General features: G+C 43.2%; 1 protein-coding gene across 1 annotated transcript in view; it reads left to right on the top strand.

Annotated features, from left to right (window-relative positions):
• Positions 1–21,846, top strand: part of SPRED1 (sprouty related EVH1 domain containing 1) — a 116,717-nt gene extending 94,871 nt beyond the window's left edge. Inside the window, exons 5-6 of the mRNA XM_077818940.1 lie at positions 11,285–11,440; positions 20,057–21,846. Of these exons, the coding sequence (XP_077675066.1) occupies positions 11,285–11,440; positions 20,057–20,716 (816 nt within the window). The 3' untranslated portion in view covers positions 20,717–21,846. The remainder of the gene's footprint in view (positions 1–11,284; positions 11,441–20,056) is intronic.
• The last annotated feature ends 447 nt before the right edge of the window (positions 21,847–22,293 follow it).

Raw genomic sequence — 22,293 nt, 5'->3', positions numbered from 1 at the left:
TGTCGTGGCACTGTTTTTGGAGCAAACAGACAGTAAATTACATGGCCTGAAAGACTCTAGGGCTACCTTGCTCTTCCTGGGCCTTTACATGCTGGGCCAGCGAGGAAGCAGTTTAAGCTGCAACAGCCCCACAGGTTTGGAAACCAACCTCAGTCAGAGCCCTTCCGCAAGGGCTATAAGCGCTGGCAAGGCCATCAGCCAGCACCCACAGCTCACTTGAGCTCCACTCATAACCAACCAGGTAACAAGCAAGCATTTTGCCACCAGCTAATAAAACAACATGTGCATAAACTTCTTAGGACCCAAAAATCCAATTCTGTTCTTAAAGGTAAATTTTATTTAAAAAAGAAAAAAAATCTGAAAACTCAGGCCATTGCTAGATTTAAAAAAAAAAGAAAAAAAAAGAGCAACTATAAGAATTAAACACCAAGAATAGCTTTCTTGAGGTCCAGCTTAAAGGTTACAAGCAAAACAAAAGCATCTGGGGTTAGCACAGAGGAGTCCACAAGCCATAAAGAAATAAAGAGAGAGAAACCTAATTGCATCTTCCTAGACATTTCCTGATCTACTTACATATCTGGGGTTTCAAGTGAGTAGTTTCTAGGTATGATACCGATGATTTTTCATACCTGGCCCAAGCTTCTTACAGCATAGTTGCTGCCCTGTTCTCTCTCTCTGGCGAACAAAAAACAGACAGACAGACAAAAGGGAGTCTTGTTTCAATTTTAAAAAGTTCTAGCCTTCCCATTGGCTCTTTTGGCTAGGTGTCCACTCACTTCCTTTTACCTGTGCATAGCAGTGAGACTTTTAACCCTTTACAGGTAAAGCAAGTAGAGAACAGCTATTAAGAGGGATTTTATAGCTAACTCGCTGGCTGGGTCCATAAAAGGTAGCTATCCCCCACCCCTTCATTTATCACAGCCTCCATCATTCTCTCCCTGGATCCAGGAGATTGGTATACCTCCCTCAATCTGAAAAATGCTTACTTTCACACATTGCTATTTCATGCATACAGACGGTTCCTATATTTCATAGTTGGGACCACCCACTACCAGTTCATCACAGTGTTCCCTTTGGCCTAGCAGTGGTGCCAAGGGTGTTTACGAAATGCATGTCAGTGATGGCAGCCTACCTCAGACGTCAAGGTATCCAGATTTACCTGTACCTCGACAACTGGCTCATCACAGGGCTGCTCTAGGTCCAGCACAGTGTCGAGATGTTGCAAGCCACTTGTCAAGCTCTGGGCCTGTTGTTAAATGAACAAAGATCAATATTGATCTCAGTCCAATAGATATTGTTTATCAGAGCGGTACGTGACTTTACCTAAGCCAGAGCATTCCTGCCAGAGGCCGTGTTCAGGGCAATGTCAGATCTGATTGCCACTTCACTGCCCATCCACTCACCAATGCCCGGGTCTATCTCAGACTACTGGGGCACATGGCAGCATGCACGTATGTTGTCCGACATGCAAGACTCAGGCTGCGTCTCCTCCAGATGTGGCTGGCATCCGTTTACTCTCCAGACATCACCTAGACAAAGTCATCACGATCCCTCCATGAGTACTTGCCTCTCTGCAGTGGTAGTGCAACCCGATTCTGGAGTTGGAAGGTGTGCCATTCGCAAGCCCACAACCCATGGTCTCCCTGATTTCAGATTCGTCCGACCTCGGTTGAGGAATGCATCTCGGTACACAGCGGACTCAAAGGTTATGGTCTTGAAAGGAGCTTGCATTGCATATAAATATCAGGGAATTCAGAGCCAGCCACCTAGCTTGCAATGTCTTCCTTCCCCAACAGTCCAGCCGGGTGGTGCAAGTGTTGATGGACAACGTGGCCTCCATATTCTATGTCAACAGACAGGGGGGAACTCGATTGTCACCTGTGCGCCAGGAGCCCTCCCTCTGTGGGACTTCTGCATCCAGCATGCAATCCACCTGGAAGCCTTGCACCTCCCCGGCATCTGGAACAAGCTGGCAAATTGCCTCAGCAGGTGCTGCGTCTCTTACCATGAGTGGTCCCTTCACTCGGAGATTGTCAGAATGCTCTTCCAGAAGTGGGGAGCTCCCCAAGTGGACCTGTTTGCCACCAGACAGAACAGAAAGTGTCATCAGTTTTGTTCTCTCCAAGGGCTCGGCAGAGGCTCGCTATCCGATGCCTTTCTCCTGTCTTGGTCAGAGGACCTGATGTACGCCTTCTCACCAATTCTGCTCATTGGTAAAGTCCTGTCAAAAATCAAAAGGGACGAGTTACAGGTCATTATAATCGCCCCAGCATTGGTTCAGCATGCTCATGAACCTGGCTGTTGCAGCCTGTGGCCACTTCCCAGCCACCTGGACCTACTCTCGCAGGATCACAGTCGACTCTTGCACCCGAACTTCGCCTTTCTCCGCCTCATAGCTTGGATGCTGCGTGGCTGAATCCAGAGGAACAAGCCAGGTCTAGTCAGGTACAGCAGGTTCTCTTGGAGGGCTGAAAGCCCTCTACCAGAGCAATTTACATGGCAAAGTGGAAGTGTTTCTCTTGCTGGGCTTCAGAGCAGAATATCTCCCCAACTGAGTTGTCTCTGCAGTCCATCCTGGATTACCTGCTTCACTTAAAGCACCAACGGCTTGACTTCTCTTTGATCAAGGTGCACCTGGCTGCTATATCGGCCTTCCGTCATCACATTCAGGGTAGGTCGATGTTCTCGCATGAGATGTTGATCGGGTTCTTGAAAGACTCTTTCCACCGGTCTGGGACCCTGTTCCCCAGTGGGACCTTAGCCTGGTCCTCTCCAGGCTTATGGGTCTGCCCTTTGAACCTATGGCTTCTTGTTCCCTTTCCCACTTGTCATGGAAGGTTGCATTCCTTGTAGCTGTTACCTCGGCGAGATGTGTCTCCAAGATTAAAGCCCTCACTTTGGAGCCCCCATACACAGTTTTTTACAAGGCCCAATTGCTGCCCCATCCTGTCCTCCTGCCAACTGTGGTGTCACACTTCCATGTCGACCAGGATATCTTCCTCCTGGTGTTCTGTCCAAAACCTCACATGACCAATGCGGAGAAGCGGCTGCACACTCTCTAGGTGTCCGGAGCACCCTGGCGTTCAACCTGCAGCACACCAAGCCCTTCCGCAGATCGACCCAGCTCTTTGTCCCGATAGCTGACAGGATGAAGGGCCTTCAGGTGTCTTCTCAGAGGATTTTGAATTGGATCACTACCTGCATCCATACTTGTTACGAGTTGGCACAGGCTATGCCTCCACCGATAGTAAAGGATCACTCGACTAGGGTTTAGGCGTTTTCAGCTGCCTTCCTGGTGCACGTCCCTATCCAGGACATCTGCAGGGCCGCAACGTGGTCTTTGGTACGCACATTCACAACACATTACGCCATCACCCAGCAAGCCAGAGATGACACTGGATTTGGCAGAGCTGTGTTGCAATTGACATGTCCATGAACTCCTACCTGCCTCCGATGGTACTGTCTGGAAGTCACCTACAACGGAATGGACATGAGCAAGCACTCAAAGAAGAAAAGACAGTTACCTTTCATAACTGTTGTTCTTCGAGATGTGTTGCTCATATCCATTCCATGACCCGCCCTTCTTCCCCTCTGTTGGAGTTCCGCCAAGAAGAAACTGATGGGGGGAGGGGAGGTGATGGCTCCTGATTCCTGAGTGATTCATACACGCACCACTCCAGAGGGTACCAGAGCCGGGTCCCTACGGATACCACTGGGGGGGAACTTCCAGTACCGTTGCATGTGGCAAGTGCATATCTACAATGGAATGGACATAAGCAACACATTTCGAAGAACAACAGTTACAAAAGGTAAGTCTTTTTTTGAAATCAAAATGATCTGTCAAACGCCTTACAGAAGTCTAAGTATATTACATTAATGCTATTACCTTTTATCAACCAAATTTGTAATATCAGAAAAATTGATTTGGAGAGCAAGAAATGCATGCTTTTAGAACACTTAAGAATTTCAGTAACAGCAACTAAAAGGTAACTTAGATTAGGCCTAACACTGCATTTTCTGTTGTTCATTTAAATTTAAGCATTCTAGATATTGTGCAAACGCTGTATATTTCTGCAGTATGTTGTGAAGACCCCTTCAAATCTATACTACTTTTGTTGTTTGGGAACTTCTCAGGGGAGGACAGGGATCAGGAATCATTTTTTTAAAACTACCATGGCAAAAAGACACAAACCTGAATTGTGTAACACCAGTAGTCTGGACTTCCCAATTTGACACACAGATGGTAAATTAATTGGCACAAAAATTGAAGCATTGACTAGACTGATACAAAAGTACTGAGTAACATTAAAGTTATGACATGAACCAAAGAGTCATACTGAGCACAGGAATACCTATGGCAAGGAGTCAGGTGAAAGGAAAAACTCTGCGGGTGTTTCTAATTGAAGTGGTGGAGCAGGCTTATCTCCTGCAGAACAAGCAGGTTGGTGTTTCAGCCTCTGACTACACTCTACCCCAGGGCCTGGAGGGTGCAGCTGCAAAGTTGACTCCTGGGGGAAATTCTGCACCACTGTGCATGCAGAATTTGCACAGAAATTAATGTGCGCATAGAATTTCCTTTTTCTCCAACAGAAATGGGCTGCAGAGCTGCACTAGGGACCGCTGGACCTGGCAGAGCCCAGCTCTCAAATAGAAAATACTGCTCAGTGGGAGAGGGAGGGATCTGGAGGGTTCCCGGCAGCTGCAGTTCCTCACATGCCCTGAAGAAAAGAGGCAGTGTGTAGAAAACTGCACACAAGCCTGGGACCCAGCATGAGGCTTTCTTTCCCTCTGGATCCTGAGCTCTGTGGGGTGTGGCTGTCTGGGCTGCAGGGGGGCCTGCAGCTGGGTTCTGGGGGGAAGGGGTGCGAGTGTCGGGGGAGGGGGTGTAAGTGCCTGGGATGGGGCAGGGTGGGGGGCACGGCTGGGGTATAGGCGGTACAAGCCAAGTCTTGGCAGCAGGGCTGTGCATCTGGACTCTGTGGGTTAGGGAGTGCAGGTGTATGGGCTGGGGAGGCCCTGCCCTGGACTCTAGAGAAAGAGAGGGTATGAGAGTGTCTGAGCTGGGGGGGACCTGTGGCTGGGCTCGAGGAGGGTAGGAGGTGTAGGTGTTCCCCTCCCCCACTGGGTTCTGAAGGGGCGGGGGCAGAGAAACAGGGGTTTCTTTATTCTCTACTCCTGCTGGAATTTTTTTTTTTTTTTACTGTATTGTTACAGACATAGTTGCTGACAGGTATTTTGAAATAAATTGCCAAAATAATTGAAACTGGCGTTGTTATTTTAACAAATAAAATTTGCAGAATTTAAAAATGTTTTGGTGCACAGTTCCCCCAGGAGTAAAAGTTAACACGGTGCTATAAAAATCCCCTCTGGGTAGGCCAAGGGGCAGATCTGTGAGTTCTAGTGGGGATGGGAGTGTATGGCTTTTCTTAATGTTACCCCAGTAATTCCTATATATATATATAGAATTTATCTGTGAGTAAGGTGGGGGGTGCGGGTGTGTGTGTGTGTATTTATTTACACACACACACACACACACACACACACACACACACACACACACACACACACACACACCTTACTCACAGATAAATTCTTAATTTAAGAATTCAATCTCTTTTGAAGGACCTGAGCTAGTCACCTGTGACAGACTCCTCTTTCCACTGTCTGAAAGACTATCTTGCTGTCACTGGGAATTTACTTGCCTATGACAAAAAGACAGTAGGTCTCAAATATCAGAGATCTAGGCCATTATAGTACAACCCACAGCAGGATTTTTCCACTTTCAAAGATGATGATCTAGGCCTAAAGAAGGGAGACCACCCTCTTCTAGAACAGCCTTTTCACCTCTGTCTAAAACAATTCTGATACTTTGATCAAAAACCTCAAGTAATCTACTTTACTGAATCCTGTGCTGAAGAATTCCATCCAGTCCCCTTTGGAGCTTGATTGTCCCACTTCTTCCCAGCCGGGGAACATATTGTTTCAGACAGATGGATTTTGGAAGTAATTAACATGAGGTATTCTATCCACTTCCATTCTATCTCCCTTCCCCTCCAGCCCCCCTTCCCCATCCCTCTTCAGGGACCTCTCTTACTAAAATCTCTTGAAACAGAATGTCCAGTCTCTCTGACACTTGGGGGCAACCAAGCCAGTTCCCCCAGAGTTTGTTGGAAGAGAGTTCTATTCCAACTATTTCCCAGTTCCCAAGAGGGGCAGAGTTGGGAGACCAATCCTCAACCTAAGAAACCTAAACCAACTACATCCTTTCTCAGCACTTCAGGATGGTGACATTAGCCACTATAAATCCCATCCCTAGATCCGGGAGACTGGTTCATTGCCCTCAATCTTCGGGACTTCTGCTTTCATGTAGACATCCACCCATCCCACAAAAACTTTCTACGATTCAGGATAAGCTCAGAACACTACCAGTGTACAAGTCCTTCCCTTTGGGCTCTCCATAGCCCCAAGGCTCTTTGCAAAGCTTCTCTCAGCAATGGTACCCCATTTATATCCATGGACATAGCACATTCCCATACATGGACAATTGGCTCCTCAGGGGTTGATCAGCTCTAGAGGTCTAGCTGGCAACATCCAAGGCTCTAGCTCTATTTTAGACTCTGGGCCTTTGTATCCATCAAATTAAGTCTACATTGGCTCCAGTCTAAAGAATAGACTTCACTGGAGCCTCTCTAGAGTTACTAGTCACCAGTGCCTATCTCCCCAAAGAGTGAGTCTCCACTAAGTCCAGTCTAACCTTGACAATACAGCCCAGCCTGCAAACTGTAAGGTCCTGCCTACAACTCTAGGGATACATGTCAGCCTCCATGTTTGTCAGACCTCATGCGAGACTACACCTCAGGTGCCTTCAGCTATGGTTAAGATCTGAGCATAACCTGAACAGACAGTATCTTCAAATGTATCACAGTTCTGGACTTTCTCAGATGGTGGAAGGATCCACTGAAAGTTTGTGAGAGAACTCCATTCTCTCATTCCCCCACCGTCAAAGATCATCACAACAGACACTTCTCTTTTGGGGTGGGGTGCTTAGCTCCAGGGGACAGAGCCCAGGGCAAGTGCTCTGTGCGAGAGAACATGCTCCATATCAACATTTTGGAGCTAAGAGCAATGAGATATCTTTGCCAGCACTTCCTCGACACCATACAGGGCCAGTCTTTCAGGATTATGCTGGACAACATGGCTACGATGTATTCTGTCAACCTGCAGGGCAGGAACTTCTATCAGGACCACATATGGGAAGCTCAAAGACTTGGTCTTCCACAGCATCTGACAGACCTGGAGTTTCCAAGAAGCAGATCTCTCTGCCACTCTGAAGAACACAAAATGCCATTTCTTCTGCTCCAAGTGAGGATATGGCCACAACTCACTGGGAGACACCCTGATAACACCGTGGCCCTGTAGCTTACGGTATGCTTATCCACCTCTACCTTTAATCCTCAAGACCTGACTCCAAACTGCATCAAAAAAGAGTGAAGGTTATCTTCATAGCACTGTCTGGGGAAAGATAAGTGTGGTACTCAAGCCTGCTACACCTCTCTGTGGCAACACCTCACCAACTTCATCTCAGGAAGGATCTCATGTTTCCGTGCTTGGGGACCTGATCCACTCCAATCCCTCCTTCTTGAACCTGACAACATGGTTCCTAGACGGTTCTCTAGTATGGAGCTAGACTACCTTCAAAAATGGAAGCGCTCCACTCCTGGTGTTTTCTTTAATCTTCCCAAGCCTCAGAGGTCCTGGTCTCCAAAATCCTGGCTACCTGTTGGATTTGAAAACCTGTCACTATGCTCAGAGTACATTTGGCCACCATTACAGACTTCCACTCACCTATCAAAGGCTTTTCAGTCTTTACCCACCCTACTACAGCTAGATTCCTCAAGGGTCTTAACCATCTTGTTTCCCCCTGTACAGAATCAGATCTCCCAGTTGGGACTTCGATTTGTTTCCTAATGCCCTAAGGAAACCTACCTTTGAACCAGTAGCTACCTGTTCTCTCTCCCAGCTCTCCCTCAAGACGTCATTCCTCATTGCCATTGCTTCAGCTAGACAAACAGGAGAACTTGGTGCCCTTAAGGTTGGCCCGCCATATACCATCTTTTATGAAGAAAAGATACTATACCCTCATTCTCACTTCCTCCCAAAGTTCTCTTCAGAATATCACATTAATCAGAAGATTCAGCTCCCAGTATTCTACCCAAAACTTCATACCTCCACAGATGAGACCAGCCTACATACACTGCATGTCAGAAGGGCCCTTGCCTTCTACCTTGATGGGACTAAGATCTTCTGGGCCTCTCCTATTTGTATAATTTTCTGAGAGAATGAAAGGATAGCCTATTTCCCCACACACAGACTGGCAAAGTGGGTTTCGGGGTGCGTCTTTTTACCTGCTATGAATCTGCTGGGATGCAGTCCCCTCACAGGGTGGTAATACATTCCACTAGATCTCAGTCCACATATATAGCTCTGTTGAAGGATGTTTCCATATCAGAAATGTGTAGGACTGTGACTTGGTCTTCCATTCATACCTTTGCCGAGCATTATACCATCATTCCTGTTTTCAGGAATGCTACTACCTTTGGTGATGCAATCTTCTGAACTGTCTTGGATGTGCCTCCTCAGCACCCACCTCCTTGTTAAGTTACTGCTTGGGATTCTCCTACAGTGGAGCACCCATAGAGACATATACTCAAAAGAGAAGATAGCTGCCATATAGTAACTTGAGGTCTTTGAAATGTTTTGTCCCTATGGGTGCTCCACCTCCTGTCCTCCTCCTCTCGGCTGTGGAGGCTCTCAATAGCTGAGAAGGAACTGAGTGGCAGTGGGTCCTTGCCTCCTTATATCCCTTGCTTTGGAGGCACAAGGTGCTACTTTGCACAAGCATGGGCCTGTGGTGGGGTAACTACCCCACACTCACCCTGCAGGGTTTAATGCAGGCTAGATGGTACAATTAACCCATTAGGCAGCTGATTAAGGAACTTCAGCTGGCCAGGAATTTGTAGGGCCTATAAAGCCCAGGAGCTGAAAGGAGAAGCGGCAGCTGGGAAAAGGCACTCACTCCGTGGGAAGAGGGAGGAGGCTTTGGGAAACTGGTAGGCCCAGGAAGAGAAGGGGAACCAGTAGTAGAAAGCAGACCAGGGATAGAACAGTGAGCCCAGAGAGAGAAGGCCCAGACTGCTGAGCTGAGGGTCCCTGGGCTAGCACCCAGAGAAGAGGGCAGGCCCAGGTTCCCCTCTCAGCCACTAGGCAAGTGGCACTGAGGCAGTGAGTGAGGGGACTGTCTGACTATTGAGGAGTTAAACTCCCCCAGATGGGGGGACCATGGACAGTGACACAGCCAGAGGGCTGAGCCACAAAGAGGATGTTTCAGAGTAGCAGCCGTGTTAGTCTGTATCCGCAAAAAGAAAAGGACTTGTGGCACCTTAGAGACTCACAAATTTATTTGACCATAAGCTTTCATGAGCATCCGATGAAGTGAGCTGTAGCTCACAAAAGCTTATGCTCAAATAAATTTGTGAGTCTCTAAGGTGCCACAAGTACGCCTTTTCTTTTTAAAGAGGATGTTGTAGTTCCTGAGGCTGCGAGAGGGGCAGCAGGTGGATAGCAGAGACAGAGTGACTGTGTGCAAACTACAGATGGGCATCAGCCTCGAGATAATCCCCAGAGTGCCACGAGGGGGTGCCAGTCCGGTGGTGAGTGATGCGCCCCGTGCCCACAGACACTGCTTTGTACTCTCCAGTTGAGAGGGCACAAGAGTGCACACATCCCTTGGTGGAGCGCCCATAGGGGCAAAACATCTCAAACTCAAGTTACTGTAAGATAAGTAACCTCTCCTTCCATCTCATCCAGCTCTTCAAAGATCCAGAACATGGTGCTTTTGTATACTTCAGATGCAGAGCTAATTTAAAGAAGAAATGATTTAAACATATATCTACCAAAAGGAGAGTTAAAAGTTCAGAGTCTTGCACTTTCTGTATCTTTTGGACATGCCAAAGCCCTTGATTTGCATCCAAAATGGAAAATTCTCGTGTATTTTGAAGTCTAAATATGACTACCTCATATTTAACGTTTACGTAAAAATCTCTACGAATATCAAACCATAAAATCTTCAAACTCTCCAATATATACATATATATTTTACAAGATACATGTTAGAAGGAAACATTCACAAGGTCTCAAACAATATTTTTTTAAAATTGTTTCAGTACTGACAAAGTAAGTCTGCCCAAAAGAATGAAATTCCCTGTCCACAGAATGAATACAGCATAGGCAGCAGCAATACAAGTCTCTCTATCCCACCCATGCACTTCAAATCTGACATGGAAGAACCACTTCTAGGAGGGAGTGTTTAGTCCAGTCTCCAATACTATTTGTTCTAGAAATGTCCACAAAGGTGTTAATTATTTTTTATTTTGACAGTAGCTTGTACTGTGTGTTTGCAAATTTGTATTGCTCTCACTACAAATTGTGAAGAAAAAAAACCTCTCAGACATACTGCTGAAGGAAAAGGTTCTGAGAGTAATGATGCACAAACAGAATTACTATTTGGGTCTCAAGTTTAGAAAGCAAGTTTGTTTAACAGATTGGCTTGCTATACAGGAAAATAAATGAACAAAAAGTGAATTTCAAAATAGATACTGGGGCTGAGTGCCACACATTCACAGCAAGCATACACAAAACTAATAATGATTATCCAATACTGAAACTGAGTTTACATGAAACAACTGGGCACAAGGTTAAGACCATGTGGAAAATGTATATTAAGATATCTGCAGGATAAATCCCACTCATAGCTTGAGATTGTGGAACAGGAAGTGTGCTTTGGTTGAACAGTGGTCTGTATGTGCAGACGATCAATCTACTGAACAGAATGGAGATAATCTTAAAGAATCTGAGGTGTTTAATGAGCTGGGATATATTGAGGACAGGATGTAGTGAATCAGAATGAGGCAGTTCCCAGTTAGCTGCCTCCCAAAAAACAACCACCCCACATGCCATATAAAGTTCTGTTAGCACTGACAGATATAATTAAAAACTAGAATTGACTGGGTGGTAAAATTTGATGTTCTCGAAAAAGGTCAAACTTCAACTGTTGTGGTTAATGGTGGTCACTGTAATAAAACCGAACAAGCTAAAGATTTGTAGAGATCCGAAAAGATTTGAATAAGCCAATTAAACACAAACTACTGCACAGGACCAGTAACGTTTTTATGTAAACGTTAAATCCATATCAAGAACAGAATAAAGTTGAATTCTTCTATTTTAGGCAATTCAAGAAGATACTTCCAGTTCATTAAAAGATCACCTTTTCCAACATGAAACCGTAGTAACCAGCGAACCTTATAAAAGTCCAAATATAAGGTCCTCGACATTTGAGGAATTGAACTCTAGAAGAGCCTACTTTCCCAGCCAACCCAACCAGGTAAGAGATTTCCAGCCGGGGATGGCTTGGTATTTACAGATATGATTTTTACCACGTGAAACTGTTGTTGTTACCAGCCTGGGAAAGACTAGTTAGTTCCAGTTCAAGGCATTTTCTGTTTTAAAAACTGTTTTGTTAATGCATATCACGTTACACTTTGTTTTAGTTACATATTCAAATTGTGGTTACCTAAGGCATAGATTCGGAGTTTGATTTAAAATTCTACAAATAAAACGTAAAATTGCGGTAGGTGTAAACTAATATATTTAATATGACATTGAACATCAGACTGTGTATTTTTTTTCAGTATTTTCTCAAGGAAGTTATACATGTTATGACTCATTTCAATTTTAAATATTATATATACTGCAAAACTATTATTTAAATTGCTAGATATTTTTCAGTAATTTTCATTAGTATATTCTAATTTTATTTTTTCCAATTTCAACTGGTATTTGCCAGTGCCCTATCCTAACCTAGTTTTTTCCCAGGAAATTGCCAACCCTGCTTCCAACCATAGAAACATTTCTTGTTTCACTGACCATGTAATTCTATATTAGTCATTTAATCCAACACTACATAGGTATGGCTGGGATGACACTTGAATTATAAGCCCCTATATGTACGTACTGCAGTCCTTACGTTCTGAAATGTGGTAGATATATCCTCTTTGGATGAAATGTCAAAGGATTTTTACCTCACAAAGGACGTTTTGGAGGTTAAGTTTTGTAAAATTGTTTAGCCATCCCTGAGTTAACCAGATTAGGTGAAAAACCATTATTTCCACATTCTGAATTTTTTTTCAAGTCGTTATTACACATTTCTGTGTTTTGATAAGCCATTTATTTTTGAAACTTTTAATTTGCCATGGTCTTAGTCCTCAGTGAAACAACATTTTTGGCAAGTACAGGAAAAACTGTTTTGGTTAGAAATTATAAATAAATGTATACTTGGGGTGTATTGCAGAGAGTATTTTTCTAATTAATATTATTAGAGAACTTCATTTATAGCATCGTAAGCAGTCAGAGACCAGGATATAATGTTTGGTACAACATGAAAACAATATATAAATTGTACATGAATAGTATTAAATAGTTACAAAAGGAAAAGACCACTGACCCAGGAAAAGGCACTTTACTGATTCAAATGTTAAAATACACTTTCCAAAACATAGTGTTACATACAATATTAAGACTAAGGAAAATACTGACCTTAGTCTTCCAATATGATGTGTGCATTTTGCTGCTGCTTAAGTGTCAAAGCATCAAGGTTTTTGATAGACAGGATAGAAGTAGTAAGCATTTTTATTGACTTGGGTAACAAATTTATTATCGAGGACTATATGCCAAGACGTTTTGGGGAACTTTTTACTAGGGAAACTCTAGAGAGTATGTCCATAACATGTACTGAAAATGTGGAAGTTCAAATAATAGTTCAGTGCATTTTATTAGAATGTACTTCTGCCCCTGGAAAAAGCATAAGAAGGGAGCCCTCTAATACATTAGGTATTCTTCCAAATAAAGATAAGCTCCCCTTTCACAAACTTGTATCAACTAGTGCAGGAGTTGACTAATTACCCAAAAGTAGTAAAATAAACCTTGTTCTTTGATTTGAAAGACAGTCCTATCTGGAGAAATAGGCAAAGGATTGGGAATCATGAGTTTCTGAGTTTGTCTTGCTTCTGCTGCGGACTCATCGTCTCCTTGATAAGTCACCAGACCTTTGTTTCTCAGTCCCCGTAGTTGTGAAGTGGGGATATGTGACTACCCCCATCAAAGGAATATTGTAAAGATTACTTAGTTAATGTCTTTACTGTGCTTTGAACATACGTCTCTATAAAAATGCTTTATTACAGCTTTTTACATGAAGTACTAACATTAAAATTTAGACTGTAGAATATCAGTGGAAACTGAGGTAATCTTAGATTCCTAAAGCATTCCTTTCAAACCTAAGGACCAGTTGCATCCTTCACATCCCTCTTTAGCATAAATCCTCATTTAGAGCATGGAATATTGTTGATTTCTATTGGTTCTAGATTTTTTCATTTACAGAATTATAGAAAGATGAATGTATATTTCTCCTGACTTTAATGTGCAGGGCTTCAATTATGTATACACTAATATGTATGTGGCGTTCTGCATAATGAGGTAAATGCCAGTAAGTTTTATTTTGATCATATATACATATATTCAAACAAACCCTCTTTGGGTGCAGGGATATTTTAACCATCCATTGAATAAATTATAGATTTTTATCTTGACCATAGCATACAAAACTGCTTAGTGCAGTGTTATGATTAAGAATTTTAATGGACAAGAGTAAAGAAATTCAGCCATAACCCAACCTTTCATGTATAATTGTGTGTTCAACCTACCATTGTAGGCTGACTGCAAACTAAGCAGAGTTGGATCTGCCCACTTTGTTGGATGGGACACCATCTAGGAAAACGTGGGAAATGTACAGTATTCAACAAATGTCCAAGCCTAGTTTGGATGTGCTGCCTTTCAAACAAAATGCAACATTAAGGCCCTGACCACAGTGAAGCTATTAATCTCTTGGTACTTCTAGCGACACTAAGCACATTAGCACCAGTATTCCAACTAATTTTCATCTGGGTAATTTTATTAACGAAATTCTTGCTGGAGTTCCAATTTGTTATAGTATTCTTTCTCACTCTCTTTTCAAACTGCTGTGTAGTGTTGCTACATGGTATTAGGAGAGACCATGTTTCACTATTGGGCGATGTGAATCCTGAAATATATAAATGTAGGTGCAGGTATATACTCTGACGTTGAGTTAGAGAATGGGATTGTTCTGAATGAAGAGCACACTGTAAACATAATTTATTTCGCCAACAGTGTTTTGTACATAACTGATCTTGGGTCATATTCTGTTGTAGTCTTCTTTACTTCCTGCTTTTGAATTGTTTAAAAGGACACTATCAAGGTGTATCACCTAGCTTTTAAAATTACTTCATACTCTTCATGTATAAAACTTTTGGAAGTTCAGTACTAAAACTTCTTTCCTTATAGGTATTTTCCCTGCTCCCTTGACCACTGATTTGTTATGAGGTTGCTATTGCGGTGGACTCCTGCAAGTTTTTAATATATCAGCATTGAAACATTTGAGCAGGTGGTAGATTTGGGGGTGATTTGGGGAAGGAGAAGTGGCTACAGTATCCATGTGTGTGAATGAATGAATGAATAAATAAAAATAACAAGCTTTACAAACATAAAGGGGGAGGGGAATAAAGGTCAAATTTCAGGACTATTAACCCTAATCAAGTCCTTCATGCTTTATTAGTTAGCCAGTTTTTTTAAGGAATGACTTATTTCCGTTTAATTAGAATGCATTTTCAGCATGTTGTGTGGGTGAAGGACCCCTTTAGAGGGAAATGTGTGATAGAGTAATACACTTCTAAGGAAAGAATGAACAGATTTTTGACAAGTGTGCAGTAAATATTTTAAAAATAACTGATTATCCATATCCAGTTCTGGTGCTAAAACCATAAATTCTTCTGTTCAGAAACTTTCCTAACCTTTAGGGATATCTCTGCTTCCGTGAGCAGAAGGGAGCCCTAACCTCTTAATTCAGGCCCAGAGGAAGCATGAAAAAGGTAGTAGTAGTGGCTGCATGCCATAAGTCCTCTGCTCACACAGTTTTTCCTAGATCAAATGGAAGCCCATCCTCACACTTTCTGTGGATTAGGGCCAAGGGAACAAATATTCTTCTTGGCATATGCCACCCCTAAACTCACAGAGCAACTCAGCAATAGTTCTTCCTCTGCATTTTGGAAACCCACACTGAGAAGGGCTCCAAGGGAATGTCAGTCCGAAGGGCTGGATATCTCTGACAGAACAGCTTCTGTACAGTCTAAATGATAGTATAGAGGCCACCGTGTCCTCACAAGTGGCCCCTGCCTATGGTATCATGTGGATTTGCTAAATTAGGGGGCTCAACCCCCTCAGCCTTTTCTGTGAGAAGGTTCACAAATGATGCACCTGAGAGCAGAATGAGAAAAAAACTGACTGAAAAGTTGAAGGGTTTCCATTCTCTTGGTCTGGGTTCTTATATGACCCCCAGCATAGTACCAGAGTTCCTTGCTAACCTAGGTGAATTCATCCTTGCAGTACCCTGTGAGGAAGTTAAGTATTAGTATTCCCATTTTATGGCCGAACCGAGACTTATGCTTTTTCTCAGTTGCCTCTTATTTTATGGGGAGTTTCTGCAATATGTACATGCAAAAGCTCTATGCTATCCTCCTGCATATCTCTCCTTAAAACTCACCTGTGTTTTGATATCAGTAAAGCACTCAATAAAGGTTATGCATGTGATGTGCTGTGATTGCTGCTAATTTATACTGAACATAATTGCCTCACTATTGCCTGTCTGCATCCAGCTGTTGTCTCCTCTGATACTTCGATTGTAAGCTTCTTAGTATTTCCTTTCAATGGATTTTCATTTAATGTTCCCAACTCCTTGTATTACAAGATAGGGCAACTAGAAGTTCTCTATCTGCTTATTCAGTTCCGTTCATTATTTCATATGCCTTTATTGTCTTATTTGTCTTTTCTTTATGGTAAACGGTCCCAGTCTCTTTCAGTATCCTTTCTGGGATGAGGTGACCTCTGGAATACTGGAATTTGGTAAAGCTAGCAAACTCAAAACTGATAAAAGGAAATACTTTTCCAAATGGCTGAATGGGTGAAAGTTACTGGTTAAGCACCTGAAACTAGTTTGTTGAAGTGCTAAACCAGCTTTTGACAGCAGTAGCCTTTTCTGCAGGGGCAGAGAGAATATTTTCTTCATTTCAGTTTATTGAACTATTTCAGTTCTATAACTATTTCTTTCAGACTGTTAAGAAACCAATTGGGATTTGAAAAAAGCAAGGAAGCTTGTTTTCCAGTGTATTAATGACAACTAGATGTGAAAGGATGAGATCAACTAGTTTTAAAATCTTGAAGGCCATAGTGACCAGAAGCAATGATTCAGTTCACTAACTACAGATATGTCCTTTTGTTTAATAAATCAGTTATAAATAAGGCTACATTTTAGTCACAGGTATTTTTAGTAAAAGTCATGGACAGGTCACGGGCAGTAATCAAAAATTCACGGCCCTTGACCTGTCCATGACTTTTACTATATACCCCTAACTAAAACTTTGGCAGGGGGCTGCAGGGATGGTCTGGAGAGAGTGTGGATGCTCTGGGTGGGTGGCCTGGGACCCCCGCTGGGGGGTGGGGGAGGTGAGCTGCATGCGGCCCAGGACCCCCACTGGTGCTGGGAGGGAGGGGCTGGGAGTGGTGCACGGCCCAGGACCCCCACTGGGGCTCGGGGGAGGGTTGGTGGGGCTGGCAGGCTCTCTACCCAACTCCGCATGTCCCTGCAGCTCCTAGGGGGAGGGAAGACCAGGGGGACTCCGCACGCTGCTCTTGTCACAAGCTGGGAACCACAGCCAATGGGAGCTGCTGGGGCAGGACCTGCGGACAATGCGCGGAGCCCCCTGGCCCCTCTGCCTAGGAGCTGCAGAGACATGCTGGGGGGAGCCACCCACCCTGAGGTAAGCGCCACCCCTCACCCCAAACCCCTGCCCCTAGCCCTGAGCCCCCTCTCACACATCCAAATTGTTGCTGCTGGTCTCGGGGCTGCCCGGCTCAGGTAGCCCCTGAGCCAGCACCAGACACTTCAGAAGTCACGGAAAGTCCCAGAAAGTCTCCAGCACATTTAAGCATAGTTGCCAACTTTCACGTGGTAAATAAGCACCCGGACTTTCACAATAAGCCAAAAATCAAGCAAATCCAATTTCAAAACAAGCCAATCCCTAAGAACCCCAAGACTATGTGACTAAATTCCCCCCCACCCCGGCATGCAGTCTGGGACTGCAGTGGGCCCGCTATGCACTCTGGCCTCTCTCCCCTGCTTGCCAATCAAAAAAAAAAAAAGGTACAAGCCAAAAACTAGCCAACAAGCAACTCATGCCAATTAAGCCAAAAACAAGCCAAATTTCTGCGTTAATTAATCTAGTAAATAAGAAATGGATCATATATCCATTTTACAAAAATGCATCCATTTTATAAAATAATATTGTAAAAATTAAGAATCTGAAAAAAAATATTTTCATCTGTATAATTGTTTAAAGAAATATGTATAGATACAGTATATCTTTCTGGTTAGCAAAAAGGATCAAATTTAATGCAAAGGCTCTATTTAGTTGCAGATCAGCATGGTTACAGACAAATGAGATTCAGCTTTTCTTTAGGAAAATGCCTAAAGTGCAAATGCAGAGCAAGATTAAAATCAATTATTTAAATGAAGGTTTCCTGCTTCCTGATTTAATCATGACTACCGTCAGTGATTTAAATTGCTTTCATTTAAATCAGGGGCAGGAAAACTTTTTGGCCTGAGGGCCACATTGGGTTTCGGAAATTGTATGGAGGGCCGGTTAGGGGATGTTGTGCCTCCCCAAACAGCCAGGTGTGGCCCAGCCCTCCCCCTCTCCCCTCCCCCGGGACTCCTGCCCCATCAAACTCCCCCGTTCCCTGATGCTGCCCCTCCCCCCCCCTCGAGACCCCTACCCCTGGCTGCCCTCCTGCCTCCCCATCCAACCTGTCTCATTCCTGACTGCCCCCACCCCGCGGGACCCCTGCCCCATCCAACCACACCTTCCTGACCGCCCCCAGAACCCCTGCCCCTGACTGCTCCCCGCCACCCTATCCAACCCCCTACGCCTTCCTGACTGCTCCCCGGGGATCCCTGCCCTCATTCAACCCCTGTGATCCCTGCCCTCTGACCGCCCTGACCCCATCCACACCCCTGACCACCAGGCCAAACTCCCCTGCTCTCTATCCAACCCCCCTTGCCCCCTTACCATGCTGCCTGGAGCACCGGTGGCTAGTGGCGCGGCTGCACCAGGACAGGCAGCCACGCTGCGCAGCACAGAGCCCTGGGTCAGGCCAGGATCTGCAGCTGCGCTGCCCCAGGAGCTCGCAGCCCCACCACCCAGAGCATTGCGCTGGTGGTGCAGTGAGCTGAGGCTGCAGGGGAGGGGGAACAGTGGGGAAGGGGCTATGGGCTAGTGTCCCGTGCCGGGAGCTCAGGGGCTGGGCAGGAGGGTCCCACGGGCTGGATGTGGCCCGCGGGCCATAGTTTGCCCACCTCTGATTTAAATCAATCCACCCTGCACAGGATGTTGTAGAAGTCAAGAATTCAGCAAGATTCAAAGAAAGATTGGATATTTTGTATGGCTAACAAGAATAGAACTATTGTAGATACTAAAACACTTCATAAAGCATATAAAACTTCATGCTCCCTGGGGAGCAGTTATCACATATGTGTACTGTGGGATTTCTTCCACCTCCTCTGAAGTCTATGTTGCTGTAGAGGAATCCCCAGTTTGAGACACCTGAACAAGCAGGCACCAATGCCAGGCCTCAAGCCTACACCTTCACTGTATTGCCACAGGCCTTTCCCTTCATGTACTTCACTCTTCCATGGAGGTCCTTCTATATAATACCTTCAGACCTTGAACAATATAGTCCTCCCCAAAGTTCCCTTGCCTTCTTTTCTGCTTGTCTCTAGGCCTCTTAACAGGTCCTTCCCACAGCCCGTCCTTTCTGCTGCCCTAGCTGCCTTAATGGAGAGCCCCACTCCAGGTTTTTCCTTATGTCTAGTGTTTCTTAGAGCCATTGTGGAGCGCATAAAGCACAAACTGTTCCCATGAGGCACTAAAGACAGAACTATAAAATTTTATGTAGTGCTACCTTTCCCAGCATTCGTTGCTATCCCACTCCCCATTCTGGGCTGAAGTCAGGTATATATGCTTGCTATTAAAGACCCAGCACCACTACAGTACCTTAGATTTCTGTTGCTATATTTTGATTGAGGACTGTGCCCTGCAGCTTTTCAAAAATTGCCCTCTCTATCTTGCTCTACAATATTAGTGTGTTTACCATTGGCAAGGTTGGCTGATTCTGAACTTTATTCCATGGAGCCAACTAAATCTTCATGAATCTCAAGTATTTCAGCAGAGGTTAACCTCCCCTATAATTGAGGGACTTGTTTGCTGTTGGCAGCGATGGGAAAGGATTGTTTGCTTTTAATCGTTGCTCATAAGCTAAAACTTTACAGCAAACTTATTTTCATTAATAGTGAAAGATGGCTCTCATCACCAGCCAATCTTTATAGAACTATGAAAAAGTTATGTTGATCTTGGTTTTGCAAAATTTCCAATAGATGCCAGCTGTGTTCTAAAAACTCTTTTTGTGGTAACTGGCTGTGAGCTCCCACCATAAGCATTAATGCATTTCTTGTGAAGTAGTGCTTCAGTAAGCAGAGACAACTCCATTAGAAAGTATTTTGAAATTATTCAAGAATGGATGGTGGTGGCTTTTGCATTATTACCTGTACGTTGTTTGATCATCTGCTTCACAAGATAAGTTGAGCTCACACCTTGTAAAAGTCTGTTATGCAGATTGTGCTAGGTCATATATAAGCTGAAAGCACTATCTCCTGGCAACGGGGAAAAGTTCTGTGCCCTGATTTGTATGGTAACTGAAGTACTAACCTAACTGTGTCCCTGTACATAATTTAACAAGATGCTTCTATTTACCATTTCAGGTCCCACTGAAATCCATTAGACACGTCAGCTTTCAGGATGAAGAGGAAATTGTTAGAATAAATCCTCGTGATATTTTAATACGTCGTTATGCAGACTACAGACATCCTGACATGTGGAAAAATGATCTGGAGAGGGATGAGGTGGACTCCAATATACAGTTTTCTAAGTCTGACAATAAAAAATCGGACTATCTATATCCATGTGGGGATGGGACTAAGCTGAATTCACTAAAAGACCCGAAGAGTTCTGTGGTATTTAAAACACAGCCTTCCTCGTTAAAATTTAAAAAGTCAAAAAGAAGGAAAGAGGATGGTGAGCGTTCTCGCTGTGTATACTGCCAGGAGAGATTTAATCATGAAGAGAATGGCAGGGGGAAATGTCAGGATGCTCCAGATCCTATTAAAAGATGCATATACCAAGTTAGTTGCATGCTTTGTGCAGAGAGCATGCTATATCACTGCATGTCAGACTCTGAAGGAGATTTCTCTGACCCCTGCTCATGTGACACTAGTGATGACAAGTTCTGCTTACGATGGTTAGCCCTGATAGCTTTGTCATTCATTGCCCCATGTATGTGCTGCTACCTCCCCTTGAGAGCATGCCATCACTGTGGTGAGGTGTGTGGGTGCTGTGGAGGAAAGCATAAAGCTGCTGGATGAACAGTCTAGTGCCGAATAGAGCTGAAAATCTTTGTTTCCAGGAAGCATCTGTCTTGGATTTGTGGAAGCTTTTGGCAAGCAGGAGGAAATCTTATCTCGTGTAAGAGAAGCCTGATGTGGAAGAAGCAGCAAGACTTGTCAGACCTTAGCATTTTAGAAATGCTAGTAGCCATGCCTAACTATTTCCTTTCAGTGCATGGTGTTTCGTTGCAAGTTGTGAAGGAGTTTGGAAAAGGAAGCCTTTTCTTATTATTGGCTATAAAATGAGTATATGAACTACAGTTATACTAAAAGGGATTAACTTTTGCCATTTTGTACATTCATGGTTTAGGTGATGGGGCTCTTAAAAGAATTACAAATGATTTGAGAGGAAATTACAAGTGCACTAATGACAGTTGATTTAAGACTAAGAAAAGTTAAACTTGGCAAATGAGAAATGAAACTGATTTAAGTGCAACTAAATCACTTATTAATAGATTTTTGGAAGCAACTTTATATATAAATAACAAATGTTTATATTTAACTAAATGTGTAAGGTACGAATTATTACATATTAAACTTTCCTTCCCCTTTCCAGTTATATAGTAGGTATGAATCATATCTACTGTCACATTCCATGTTAGTATTTTAAATATTTAATTAGTTTATTTAGTAGCATTTCTATTCCAGATGGACAAATCGGTATTTTCAGTCCTATTTCCCGTCAGCTACAGTTTGTATTGAGTTGTATCCATGCATTCTGGTAATCTCTAAAAACATTTAAAATATTAATTATTATAGTCTCTAGTGACCAATATTTTTTTTGTTAAGCACAGATGTAATTGTCTAAAATGTTCTAATAAGAACACAACATTTATTTTTCTATATAAATGACTTTGGTTTCAACAATATAGCAAAAAGGAAGTTGTTTTCTGTTACTCAACCAGCAAGTTGTTTTCTTTTGGGGTGTCTTCCAAAAAATATTTTATTGCATTTACAAATGTTCCGCAAAGCGAAAGGTCCAATAAGGCAGTTGTAATGGCATGTCATCAGTGTTCTCAATTTATCCGTCTGTTAAACTAAGATTATGTTCAACTGTTTATCAAGTACTATGATTAAACTGAAAGATTAATAATAAAAATTGAAATTTTTTTCATTGTAGAATCTTTTTATTTAAACTGGCAAGAATAAAATTATTCTGTGTTTAAAAAAAAATTAACAATTTACAACCCCTGAAAAATTGGAGTAAACTTTTTTGAGAGAGAGAGAGAGAGCGTGTGCATACGTGTGCGTATTTGTGTGTGCGCACACACAAAATATATATAAAATTGGCCATGGTACTGTATTACTAAATGTTTAATTTACAGAGCAATTGGTCAAATATTCTAACACATTAACTATTAGAGAAGTTTTAAACAAGTTGTCATGACTCTTATTACATGGTACAACAAAATACATTCACTCATAATGTTTAATTAATGTCATGTTAAAATTCTAACAAAAGTAAAGGCATTTGTTCATTTAGGAAGATATCCCAATAGCGTTGGAGTGGGAAAGAATGTCCTTTGTACACTCTTCCTATAAAAAGTTGCATAGTT

This window comes from Eretmochelys imbricata, chromosome 6, assembly GCF_965152235.1.
Source record: "Eretmochelys imbricata isolate rEreImb1 chromosome 6, rEreImb1.hap1, whole genome shotgun sequence".
NCBI lineage: Eukaryota > Metazoa > Chordata > Testudines > Cheloniidae > Eretmochelys > Eretmochelys imbricata.
The sequence above is the reverse complement of the archived record's forward strand: the minus strand, read 5'-3'. Positions and strand labels throughout refer to the sequence as shown.